At 37.5% G+C, this 12,644-nt stretch overlaps 4 protein-coding genes across 7 annotated transcripts in view; 1 reads left to right on the top strand and 3 right to left on the bottom strand.

Annotated features, from left to right (window-relative positions):
* gabrp (gamma-aminobutyric acid type A receptor subunit pi) overlaps positions 1 to 1,052 on the bottom strand; it is a 71,948-nt gene extending 70,896 nt beyond the window's left edge. For 2 of the 3 annotated variants that reach the window (XM_014024151.1, XM_014024150.1), the window contains exon 1: positions 1,028 to 1,052. The gene's annotated coding sequence lies outside the window, so the exon portion shown is untranslated. The remainder of the gene's footprint in view (positions 1 to 1,027) is intronic. The other variant, XM_014024154.1, reaches the window with a different exon arrangement.
* Positions 1 to 1,108, bottom strand: part of foxi3b (forkhead box I3b) — a 23,456-nt gene extending 22,348 nt beyond the window's left edge. The window contains exon 1 of the mRNA XM_014024155.1: positions 1,028 to 1,108. The gene's annotated coding sequence lies outside the window, so the exon portion shown is untranslated. The remainder of the gene's footprint in view (positions 1 to 1,027) is intronic.
* Positions 694 to 1,614, top strand: syce3 (synaptonemal complex central element protein 3). The gene is made up of 3 exons (XM_014024156.1): positions 694 to 716; positions 1,042 to 1,150; positions 1,234 to 1,614. The coding sequence occupies exons 2-3, from the start codon at positions 1,042 to 1,044 to the stop codon at positions 1,413 to 1,415; spliced, it is 291 nt and encodes a 96-aa protein (XP_013879610.1). The 5' UTR covers positions 694 to 716; the 3' UTR covers positions 1,416 to 1,614.
* Positions 1,615 to 3,658: 2,044 nt separating this feature from the next.
* On the bottom strand, positions 3,659 to 12,413 carry LOC106528880 (lymphocyte cytosolic protein 2). Of its 2 annotated transcripts, XM_014024159.1 has the most exons (15): positions 12,259 to 12,413; positions 10,787 to 10,852; positions 10,487 to 10,704; positions 10,354 to 10,379; positions 10,220 to 10,260; positions 9,878 to 10,052; positions 9,680 to 9,760; positions 9,508 to 9,588; positions 9,324 to 9,408; positions 9,192 to 9,245; positions 7,547 to 7,618; positions 7,390 to 7,468; positions 4,828 to 4,902; positions 4,456 to 4,605; positions 3,659 to 4,306 (listed from the first exon to the last, which is right to left on the bottom strand). In XM_014024159.1, exons 3-15 carry the CDS (start codon positions 10,501 to 10,503, stop codon positions 4,181 to 4,183), a joined length of 1,062 nt encoding a protein of 353 aa, XP_013879613.1. In that variant the 5' UTR covers positions 10,504 to 10,704; positions 10,787 to 10,852; positions 12,259 to 12,413; the 3' UTR covers positions 3,659 to 4,180. The 2 variants fall into 2 exon arrangements, with proteins under 2 accessions (XP_013879613.1, XP_013879614.1); XM_014024160.1 differs by lacking the exons at positions 9,192 to 9,245; positions 9,324 to 9,408; positions 9,508 to 9,588; ... (5 more) ...; positions 10,787 to 10,852; positions 12,259 to 12,413 and adding exons at positions 7,731 to 7,811; positions 7,903 to 7,983; positions 8,101 to 8,275; ... (1 more) ...; positions 8,577 to 8,602; positions 8,711 to 8,774 and having other exon boundaries at positions 7,547 to 7,631.
* Positions 12,414 to 12,644: the final 231 nt, after the last annotated feature.

Below are 12,644 nucleotides of genomic sequence, written 5' to 3'. Positions count from 1 at the left end.
TAATACATGACATAGTAATTTATTTAATTTAAAAGTCTTTCTAAACCTAACCCTAAATTTGTTTAGCACAATTTCAAATTCTTATTCTAAAGAAATAAAAACATTTTTGAATAGTGATTAAAAGTGAGAAAAAGTATTCTAATAGTTGTTACTTTGTATATTTTGTAGCATTGTTTGCTGGTTTGCAAGAAGGTCCCTGTCTGGAGCTAATGCTGTTTGGGGGGGGGCATGGCATGAAAAAGTTTGGGAACCCCTCATCTAGAATCTAATTACAGTCAGACGAAACACATTTTATGTTGAAATTACCTGCCAAACCTCTACAAACTGAGTGGCTGACTGAGCACGTGCCATTGTGCTTATGCATTACTCAAGCGGAAGAAAAAGTAGTTCCCTCCGACCACATATGATTTAGACAAGATTGGAATWGTTGTTTTCCACTATTTTCTTGTTAATGATATACATTATGTGAAATAACTAAAGTATCAAAGTATCGATATTTTGATTTTAGTATCGATTCCAGAACATAAAGTTCTAGTATCAGTAGTGTTTATTTCAGTATTGATCTGCACATCACAAGCCTCTGCTCAACTGAAAAATGAACGAATCAGTTGACAAAGTGATTCGAATCAGTTCGTTCACTGAAATGATTCATTAAAACGAACGAATCATTCGTGAACGACACAACGCTCTCAGCCTTGACTCAATCAACTCCGACGGTGAGTAGTTAGCCATTGCTACTTTGGAAACATTTATTGACTTAATTTATACATTTCATCGGCACAAACACATTCCCTTCGCCACCGCTGTCTAGGAAATAGTTTTAAGCCAATAAGTACATTCATGCCATGTGCTCCTTTTCTACAAACAGTTAAAGTCTCTGTTTTAGCTAAAGCAGCTAGCATGCTAACTTTTACACTAATTAAATTCGGCTAACTTAGCGTCCATTACAGAGGAAAGATGAAAGCCTCGTCGACACTCACAGAATGAGTGGTTAATACACACACACAGGTGATAACACAATATTTACCTGTTTGTAATTAGATGGTAGAGCCGTCATCAACCAAGCTTCCGCCGAGCAGCAGCGACGACGCGCTGGAGCTGAACACGGATCACTTGGAGAGGATGATAGAAACTGTGGAGAACACAGCAGGTGTGTGTAATGTTTGATTAAATTCAGGYGGCTGTTATTAACTGGTATTACCTAGTAAGGTCTTATTCGCCTTTCCCCTGCAGTTGAGCTGACCTGCATGGCTTATGACGTCGTGACCCTGCGGACCAGTCCAGAGGTGGGCGCCGCCATGCGGCAGCTGGARGATGCGTTTGTCCGCTGCAGAGCGGCTGTGTGTGGAGGTGCAGACCTGCAGGCAGAGCTGGGCTCCCGCCCTGCTCAGCCTGCTGCCACAACACTCGATTAAATGTGGCATTCCCACAGCTTTCTGTAGTGTTGGTTCAAAACTTTGATTCCTCCCTGGGTTTCATTTTTGGCTTAAGTTGTGTCTTTCAAAACAGGGTGTTTTCATGTTTATTTATGGCAATCTGTAGATGTTTACATGGCTTTGTCACTGTTCAAACTGCTCTAATCCAAGTTAAATAAAGAAGTTAATGCTTTTGAAAGGAGTTCTGTAATATTTTATAGACATAGACCTTATTGTTTATTTCTTAAATATAAGTTAGCCTTTTTTTCAGAGTACAAGAGCATAATTAACTGAGTTTATCTTTCTGACGGTTTTATTTTTAGTGTTATTTTATGACTCTTGGCACAGACAGCATGTTCTATGTAATTATTTTTCAGATGAAAAACACAGAGGAGACCGCAGGACTGCCATCAACTCGTGCGTCGATCTGGAAAACCTGAAAGTGTCGGACTCCGTGTCTAGCAGCGTGACTCATTTGGCTTGTGCGTTTGATTCCTTTATCTCTGACGTTTACGGGTGTAAACAGATTTGAAATGCGATAGCTGAAAGTGGTCATAGACACACAGCTTAGCCTGGCATGTAAGCGGTTTAAATTTACACGACGCCACACCGTGCCATGTCAGAATATGATTTACAGATAGGTTCAGAGGAGTCGCTGAAGGATTTGGCACAGATAGGTTGTCTATCAGTGGTTCTGATGCGAGGCAAGATGTTGCAACTGCTATTCTGCCACAGGGGACAGGCGCTACAGAGGGAATCAGTAATCTGCCATCTTGTCACCGTTATTATTTGTCTGATCACTTGGTTGTCTCTAATTTCAAAAAACCAACGTTTCAGCTTTGATGTTTTAGTGAAACCATTATGGTAGGATTTAATATTCTCTGAGCTCATTGTTTTCTAACGTTACAGTGTTTTAGTTTGTGAGCTGTGCAAAACTATACCATTTTTCAGGCTTTACTCTTCAAGTTTCTGATCATTTTCTTTCAACTATAACTTTAACTTCAGTTTGTGTTTCAGCACCTCAAATGTTTGGAGGTGTTTCGCTTTATTAATTCACTGTGCAAAACATGGCTTTGAAATTTAACTTCCAGTTCACCGATACATGATGTGCATACAGAAACATTTATTATCACCTGCAACCAAAGGGTAATAATCACTGGGTTTTAATAAAACGTCCAGAAAGAAATCATTAAATGTAGTGTACATCTACAACTGAATATTTTTGGGGGTATCAGCCTGATTTAAGTAGATGTAATAATTTGATGTAACCAAACACAAAAATGACTTGAAATCTGGTCTTTTTCACAGCTATGCAGTAGGGGTGTAAGAAAATATCGATACACTGAAATATCGCGATATTTCATTTCCCGATACTGTATCGATATTCTAAAGCCCTGTATCAATTTTTTATTAAGGTTTAAAATGTCAACTTTCCTGCCAACCATTCATTTTTATGTTGTAGTTCAGCCTTTGACCGCTAGTTGGCAGCAGTGAGCAGCCATTTGGCTCCTCTACCTCTTGAGGTAGAGGCTATTGTTTAGTGTTGGGTGACCATTTTGTAAATTGTAAACTAACACAGCTAAATGTATCAAAAGCATGTCTATGTAATATTAGAATTTTCTGAGACAATGAATTTTGGTTTTTCATTTTTTTTCCCTGTAAGAGGTTTTTATTTAATAGATTTTTGGACAAAAAAATTGCAATGTATCGCGATATATCGCCTTGCTTACAGTATCGCAATATATCGTATCGTGACCCCTCTGTTATGATATGTATCGTATCGCCAAATTCTTGCCAATACACAGCCCTACTATGCAGCTAAAATTTGGTGTGGTAATTATAACTCATTCCCAACTCTCATAGCTCTAACTGAACACACAAGCTCTGTAATAAAACGTTGCTACTAATYATTAGATTCAACTGTTTAACCATGGCTTTTCATTGAAACTTATGGAAATCTTATGGGATTCAACCTAATCCAAGATGGCTGCCACAGCTGTCGACCTTAGCCTACACAAAAATGAATGTAACTCTGAGGTAGTTGCTGACTGACAACCACATTATGCTCCAAGCACCAACACATGCAAGATCTCAAAAGAGACTGCACATATGCGACTGTAACTTTGTCGTATTTTGACGTAAGTTGATCTTAGCCTAAGTCTTACAGAATCGCACCAAAGTTTCGCCAACAAGAAGCTGAATTTGACGATGTCGAYGTTCATATAAAATCCAGTCAATTTGAGTCGTGCTTTTATTTAAAAAGTGTTTGAAACAAAGGAGAYACGAAAGGAACGTGTACATTGTGACTTTTGTTCACTTAGGCTGTTTGATTTTTTTAAATTTATTTTATTTTTTGTGCACAACAACTGCTGAAGATCTGAGGCGATTGCGTAACAAAGGGTATTCTCTTACTGCTGGCAGTGCAAACCCATTTGAAGCGATGCGCTCTGGCGTTACTCGAAAAACTCCCTGAAGCAGAAGCAGCAGCCACGAACTCAGACTGACACTGGAGGAGGTAACGCCACATGTCTGCACTTCATAAAAAATATGCTAAAAAAACATCAGCCACGAGAGGTTTATTCTTTTTGTCTCACTCTGTTTACTAAAAATAGGGAAGGCAGCAACGAGAGAAATTACATAACAACGACCTTTGAGATTGTGGAAATTGTGACATTTGTTCTTAAAAAAAACACGGATTTGTGTAGAAATGAGCACATAGGAGCAGATGTTAACACACGTTAAGCTGGTACTGGTGCTGGTGCTGGTCAGAGCCCCGCAGGGTGCAGCAGGCAACACTGGGGCTTCTCTGCAGAGGTCTGGTCTGTGGCATCGATGAGCACCAGCGGGGTGTGCGTGTGATGGAGGATCACCTCCGTCACTCCGGGGAAACTCTAAAAGCACAACAGCACACACTAGAAATGACGCAGCGCAGCATCAAACAGGCCCCGAGGTGTGCCGCAAGATGGCAACCTTTCAGTTTCATCTGAATATTTTTTAAAATCTTTTTTTAAGATTACTGTTAATTTTATTTTTACTTCACCTGAGTGCCGTTAAAGCCGTTGCCGAGCGAGTAGGAGTTGCCTCTGCGACGGATCCTGATGTTGTAAACCTTGCCTTGATTCAGAAGCATCAGAGTGTGGGGGTGCTCCGCTGAGCCCTGCGAGCTGTCCCTCACTATGAACGCTCCATCCTTAACAGAGAAAAGCACGCCCATCACAACGATCATAAATGAATCGCTGTAAATTTAAACGCTCATTTGGGACAGGAGTAACACATTCCTTTTTTGGATGTTTTAATGTGTTTACTTTGACTTGTACCTTTATATGCGGCCTCCCTGTTCAAATATAAACATTGAACATCACGTATGTCTGCTTGCATTTTTAATCCAGAAAGAGAAGATGCAACRTCTGACCTTGTTCACCCTCCTGAGAGCAGCTTCGGCTTCATGTCGAGTCACATTTCCTCTGTACCAGCTGGGGTCCAAACACTGGGCCCCACACAAATAGAAAAGCCACTTAGAAAACAAACATTTGTTTCTCTCTTTGGTAAATAGAGCAGCTGTTTCCTAAACAACTAGCTGASGAATGTAGCGCAGATAATTACACTTATCAGATGTGTTCATAAAAAGCAGCTTCTGGAGCAAACTGCAGGACCAACTCGATGTGTTTCTTTGAACAACATCTCCATCTGCTGCTTTGACTCTGAATGTGCGTATGGTGGACAGAGAATACCATGAATCCCACCTTAACCTCTTGAGCCCCGAGRGGTTTTCTTGATATTTTTGCTCAAAACACCAGTGTTGTTTAAAGTACCACAAAGTGATACTTAAGTAGTACAAGTATCTTAACAAAAAAATACTTTGGTAAAAGTTAAAGTCTCCTTTAGGAATATTACTTGAGTAAAAGTCTTAAAGTATCGGATATTTTTTGTACTTAAGTACTAAAAGTAAAAGTATTGATTTAAAATGAGCAGTTAGATTTTCTGTAATGACATTTATTAGGAGGTGACCTCCACAAAAAATGCAGAAATGACTGTTGTATTAAAATAATAAATTGATGTTAAATTTAGGATGCACTAGTCTATCTGTATAAATCAAGGCTGTACAAACCTTTTCTAAAATGAAAATCTATCYGAGGGCTGCAGCCAAATGYAATAAYATAATTCATGAAATACAAATACTTCTTAAGTACAGTCCTTTTATTYTAATGWTTATGTCCTGCTGGAGTGTGACATGATTTGTTTGTGTACAAACTAATACGGTATCAGAATTTTATATATTTATACTTGTCATTCAACCACAGTTAAATGGCACAATTTGATGTGGATAGTGTTATTTATTTTTTACAATAACAAGCTGGAATAAAAACAAGCAGAAATGAAATAAAAGTAACGACTTTTACTTCTTGCCTTTTTTTAAAAAAATATGAAAAATGTAAGTAGTAGAACTAAAAAGTAGGCTTGAAAATAATTACTCAAGTAAAATACAGATACCCAAGTATTTGTACTTAGTTACTTTACAACTCTGCAAAACACCATGCTGAAATGTAATTGAGCGTATCTCAGCATTTACAAAGTCTACCTAAATAATCTTGGTATTAGGGTTGGGCAATATTGGCAAAAAAAATTAATCATGATTAATTGTGGTATTTAGCCGATAACGATTAATTTAGACGATTAATCTCCTGGAGTCCCGGGACACCCTCATTTCATAGTCACATGCCCAGTTTTGTGGGAAAGGTTTGCTATTTGTAAAAAATTGTTCCAAACTGTGTGAAAATTATGGACTTAAGGCTATACATCATATTTTAAATTGTGTTGATAGATAAATCAATTACAGAACTTTATTTTTAATGTTGGTCATATTTGAAGCAGAGAGGAGCACTGAGCAGACTGACCGGAGTAATCTCCAGTCAGTCTGGCTGGTGGCATTAATCATATTAATCGTCAAGTGCCAAAAATTAATCGATTAATGTTTTTCTGACGATTAATTGCACACGATACGATCATGCCCAACCCTACTTGGTATCAAAATAAAGCTAAAACTTGGGAGCTTTTATTAGAAATGTAAGTATTAAAACAGCTGCTGTTGTTATAGAGATATTGAGGATTTGAGGAACTTTCTTTTTTTTTTTTTACATTTTTTTCCCCTCCTGCCTGTATAATTTTTGCATTAGACAATATATAACCCATTTAAAATCATAATGAAGTAGACTAAAAACTCTTGGAAACCACAAATCAACTTGTGGACATTACCTGTGCAAAGATTCATGCTGCTAAATTGAACTGAAGCAAAGTTACAGAGGATTTAGTAAAGAAAAAAAATTGCGTTTTGCAGATCATGATGGTGCCATTGATAACGTTACTAAATGTTAAGTTTTTAGTTGTAAAAGTTATTTATTTTTTTCTTACCTGCCTTAAAACACTTATTGAATGTTTGTTCTTTTGAAAAAAAAAAAGTCCAAACATTTATTTGTCACCATGTATAGTATATGAAATAATGAGAAATTATATTTGATTTCAGTTGGACAATATTCACTCAAAATCAAGTAAAAAAAAAAAAACTTTCAACACACTTTATTGCATATTTTGGTGTCTGCTTTGACTTTGCTTTAAAAACAAATGTCAAAATATTTTTCCTTTACAGATTTGTTGTTATGTATTTACAGATTTGCAATAATCCCATTTTGTACAGTTTGTTTACTTTCTGATTCAGCTGCCTGTCGTTTAAACTGTTTGGTGGATGTAAATATAGTTTCCATGAGCTTTTAGCCAAGATTCTTAGCTTTTTATTATATCAAACACGTCCAGGTTCAACTTACAAATCTTAAATTAACAGAAGTTAAAAGATAAAGAAAACGTGAAATGCAGTTTTGCATTGGGCTCAATAGGTTAATCTCACTACTAAGTGTTCTGTGAACATGTGTAGATTGTGGCTTCACTTTAATGCCACAGATTTTATTTATTTTTTTTTCACCTTTTTGGGCTCTGGTGTTGCTTTGTTTAACTTCATAGGTTGTGTTGGCACGGGAGGAACCGGAGGTAATTTAGATGTTCTAGAAAAGTAAAGAAAAAAAGTAGTATTTTATATTTACAACATCAAAACAACTTAATGCATGTTCAGATAGTTTTACCTCTTGAACACATTTGTAGGCAGAGGTGGTCTTGGTTGAGGGAAACGACTGACAGATGAACCAGAAGCTTTGACAGCACTGCCCTCTAGTGGACATTGATGACGTCAAATTTTAAATCAGTTTGGTAGCATCCAGGAGTCACATAATAATAATAATAATAATAATAATAATAATAAATACATACTTGGTTGTGAAAATGTTCTCTGTGATGGACAAGAGCGTACAGTCTTCTTGGTTTTTTCGTTATTTAAATCAGAGTAATGAACTGTTGTGAGGAAAGAGAAACCGTGACAATCAATGCAAAAATAAACATCGTCGTTTATAAAATAGGCACTTGTGGAGTCAAACCCTTGTACTTTCACTAGGTGAGTTCAAAGGTCTTCGAAGAGGAGGCTTAATTTGTGCTCGGTGAGGATGTGCAGCGTTTGAGCTTTTTTCTACAGAAAACAAAGGATGACAATGTTTTACTAACATTTGTTCAACCTTCGAAGTACAGACAGTAAAAAGATACGCTTCAAGTTATTTGTTTTTATTTATCCTTTGCTGTCAGTTACCTCTGTGACAGTCTCGAACTGTCGAGGACAGAGTCGGCTTTAATGAGTTGTTTTCGTCGTCCTTCTCACCACATCCTCCTTCCTCAGCTGTTCGCAGCTCAAAGAAAGAACAGATGTAGTTTTCCTCTCCCGTCTTCTCTTCGGGGGACTCATAATCATGATCACTTCCACTGCTCTGAGCACAAAGAAGCAAGTACAACACAAATTATAACTTCAGTGCCCACCCCCACAGCTATACATGCCACAGGAAGTCGTATTGTCTAAATGGAATTACTCTGTTTGTTTAGGTTTGTAACGAATGTGGCCCAAGTCAAGCCAGACAAGAAATAGCATTTCACTCACAAACTCATCAAACTTCCCGTCTTCTTCATCCTGTTTAGATACTTGAGAAAAAATACATAAACGGTGAAAAGATCATTGCCTCTGGAGGTGATTGTTTGATTTCAGAGACGGGGAAAAGCTGAAGTGTTGGTTACCTTTTTTGGAAGTCTGTGTGTTTGATCTGCACACAGACAAAAAAAAAAAAGAAAAAAAAAAGCAGATGAGTGGTAAAAATTGTCCTGTGGTTAGYTTTTTCAGCTGGATCTCTAAATAAAATGTGTTCACTTACTTTGGACTAAAGCTCATCTTCTGCACGCCTTGTGTTGATTTCTCTTTGGATATTTGTCAGTAATCTGTCAGAANTCTGCTTTGACTTTGCTTTAAAAACAAATGTCAAAATATTTTTCCTTTACAGATTTGTTGTTATGTATTTACAGATTTGCAATAATCCCATTTTGTACAGTTTGTTTACTTTCTGATTCAGCTGCCTGTCGTTTAAACTGTTTGGTGGATGTAAATATAGTTTCCATGAGCTTTTAGCCAAGATTCTTAGCTTTTTATTATATCAAACACGTCCAGGTTCAACTTACAAATCTTAAATTAACAGAAGTTAAAAGATAAAGAAAACGTGAAATGCAGTTTTGCATTGGGCTCAATAGGTTAATCTCACTACTAAGTGTTCTGTGAACATGTGTAGATTGTGGCTTCACTTTAATGCCACAGATTTTATTTATTTTTTTTTCACCTTTTTGGGCTCTGGTGTTGCTTTGTTTAACTTCATAGGTTGTGTTGGCACGGGAGGAACCGGAGGTAATTTAGATGTTCTAGAAAAGTAAAGAAAAAAAGTAGTATTTTATATTTACAACATCAAAACAACTTAATGCATGTTCAGATAGTTTTACCTCTTGAACACATTTGTAGGCAGAGGTGGTCTTGGTTGAGGGAAACGACTGACAGATGAACCAGAAGCTTTGACAGCACTGCCCTCTAGTGGACATTGATGACGTCAAATTTTAAATCAGTTTGGTAGCATCCAGGAGTCACATAATAATAATAATAATAATAATAATAATAATAAATACATACTTGGTTGTGAAAATGTTCTCTGTGATGGACAAGAGCGTACAGTCTTCTTGGTTTTTTCGTTATTTAAATCAGAGTAATGAACTGTTGTGAGGAAAGAGAAACCGTGACAATCAATGCAAAAATAAACATCGTCGTTTATAAAATAGGCACTTGTGGAGTCAAACCCTTGTACTTTCACTAGGTGAGTTCAAAGGTCTTCGAAGAGGAGGCTTAATTTGTGCTCGGTGAGGATGTGCAGCGTTTGAGCTTTTTTCTACAGAAAACAAAGGATGACAATGTTTTACTAACATTTGTTCAACCTTCGAAGTACAGACAGTAAAAAGATACGCTTCAAGTTATTTGTTTTTATTTATCCTTTGCTGTCAGTTACCTCTGTGACAGTCTCGAACTGTCGAGGACAGAGTCGGCTTTAATGAGTTGTTTTCGTCGTCCTTCTCACCACATCCTCCTTCCTCAGCTGTTCGCAGCTCAAAGAAAGAACAGATGTAGTTTTCCTCTCCCGTCTTCTCTTCGGGGGACTCATAATCATGATCACTTCCACTGCTCTGAGCACAAAGAAGCAAGTACAACACAAATTATAACTTCAGTGCCCACCCCCACAGCTATACATGCCACAGGAAGTCGTATTGTCTAAATGGAATTACTCTGTTTGTTTAGGTTTGTAACGAATGTGGCCCAAGTCAAGCCAGACAAGAAATAGCATTTCACTCACAAACTCATCAAACTTCCCGTCTTCTTCATCCTGTTTAGATACTTGAGAAAAAATACATAAACGGTGAAAAGATCATTGCCTCTGGAGGTGATTGTTTGATTTCAGAGACGGGGAAAAGCTGAAGTGTTGGTTACCTTTTTTGGAAGTCTGTGTGTTTGATCTGCACACAGACAAAAAAAAAAAAGAAAAAAAAAGCAGATGAGTGGTAAAAATTGTCCTGTGGTTAGTTTTTTCAGCTGGATCTCTAAATAAAATGTGTTCACTTACTTTGGACTAAAGCTCATCTTCTGCACGCCTTGTGTTGATTTCTCTTTGGATATTTGTCAGTAATCTGTCAGAAACAAACAATCCATAAAATACAAACAAGATCCATCATATGTATATAGTACACAGACTACGTTGTCTTACTTTAGGTGTTATATTTTCTGCCAGACTCACGGGAGATAGAGGCTGGGGAACCCTTGAAGTTGAGACTGTGTCATTCGCTAAATGAAGCAAGTATTGTGAAAATTTGAAATACAATCTGATGAAGACTTGAAACAGAGTTGAGGTTAAGAGTTGACTTACCAGAAACTGTTCTCCAGTTATACTGCTCTACAACACCACTTTGTCACAGCTGGATAAASTGAGCTGCTGTAAACCAAGAGCAAAAAAAAAACAACTCTAATTTTAAGTTTTATTTTATACTTGTGACAGGTCTGAAAATTACACCAGTTTTGTTGTAACTTTGCTTGAAATGTTTCCCATCARTTATCTAAGACAAGAGGGTCAAAGTCACACAAGGGGGCCAAAATTAAAAAGCCCTTGCCCAGAAAAATCCTGGATTCGCCACTGATTTGCAAACAATCGGGAATGTCCCTTTATGTTGTGAGARTAACTGTTAACATGAGGAAAATGTTTGACTCAGCAGGAAGGCAACAAACTTTGTGTTAAGCTCTCTACGCCTTAGCGTGTTGAAACACGCTAAGGCGTAGAGAACACACAGTCAAACGAGAAAACAAAAGATTGAATTTTTTTTTTTAATTGAGTTCTCTTTAAAAAGAAGCTCAGCTCGGACGAATCGATGCACCTGTTAAAGTTGGGACYTTGCACAATCCTGGGGCGGGACTTTCAGACAAGTGTTTCCAACATTAACGACTACCTGCAAACCACAAAGAACTGAAGCGACATCGCAAACACGAGTGGGCTAAAATTCCACAACCATGTGAGAGGCCAGTAAAGTCATTTACAAATAATTAGCTCCAATTATTTCYGCTGAAGGTGTAATTCTGTGTATTTTTTTACACACATCTGCATCTCGGCTTTGTTTAGAATAAATAAAACAAAGGATCACTGGGATGTTTGTGCTGTGGTTTAACTAAGGTTGTATTTACTTAACTTTAAAACCTGGAAATGACCAGATGACTTGTTTATCATCATATAAAAGCTATAGAATAATGAAAATCAAGTGTACTTYTTATCTAGAAGAGCCTGATTTATAGTCTATGAGAAGGTTTTTCTTGTGTCTCTCTTATGGTGTGTGGTGAAAATTGCRTTGTTTGCTACTTTTACCAACTAATTCCCTGTTTCGTACACTGACCCATCAAGAACTACAGTAGTTCTCAGCAGCACTGACATCAAGATTTTATTGGTCAGAATTTTGTGGGTGTTTCTGACTGATTGCTGGCTGAGACTGTGTGAAAGTACAGCCAACATTACAACTGTTCCAGTAAAAGTCATAAAGTATGATAGAACTTGTGAAAGAAAACKGGGCATTTTTGGGCACCCTCCTGAAATGTACGTTGAAAACAACAGTGGTCTCCTTGTGACAAATTTGCAAAGCAGTGCTTCTCCTCGATTATAGAAATTGAAATGCCAGATCTCAAACTAACGACATCTTCTGGTCAGGTGGATGAGTAAAAACCAAAAACATAAATTATTTTAAAAATCGTTGCCTTAAAAATGCTGCAGCTGCTTGAAACAAAGTAGCTACTTTGTCAAGGTCATTTCCTAAACCTGAAAATTTCCAACTAGCTCACAGATACAGCCCGTACCATTACCTCATCATCCCTTTATTATCTCCTGTTGTCAAAAGGTGGAGGCAGACAAAAGGTTTTTGGGTGGGTGTCTGTTATTAAAATGGCTCATGAACCTCTAGAGCAGAGGTGTCAAATCTTGGTCCTCAAAACCCACTACCCTGCATATTTGACTTGTTTCTCCGCTCCAACACACCTGATTCAATGATTGAACAACCTATTCAAGTTTTGCAGAAGCCTGTTAATCACCTGATTTGAATCAGGTGTGTTGGAGCAGAGAGACCTCAACAACATACTGGATAGCRCTTGAGGAGCAGGATTGGACACCTCTGCACTAGAGAGATTTAAATAAAACTTTCAAAAAGTTACGTATGGATGAACATGTTCAACTGACTAAYATTTGAACCAAA

This window comes from Austrofundulus limnaeus, unplaced genomic scaffold (genome assembly GCF_001266775.1).
Source record: "Austrofundulus limnaeus strain Quisiro unplaced genomic scaffold, Austrofundulus_limnaeus-1.0 Scaffold409, whole genome shotgun sequence".
Lineage (NCBI taxonomy): Eukaryota > Metazoa > Chordata > Actinopteri > Cyprinodontiformes > Rivulidae > Austrofundulus > Austrofundulus limnaeus.
This window is presented reverse-complemented; position numbering and strand designations above follow the sequence as displayed.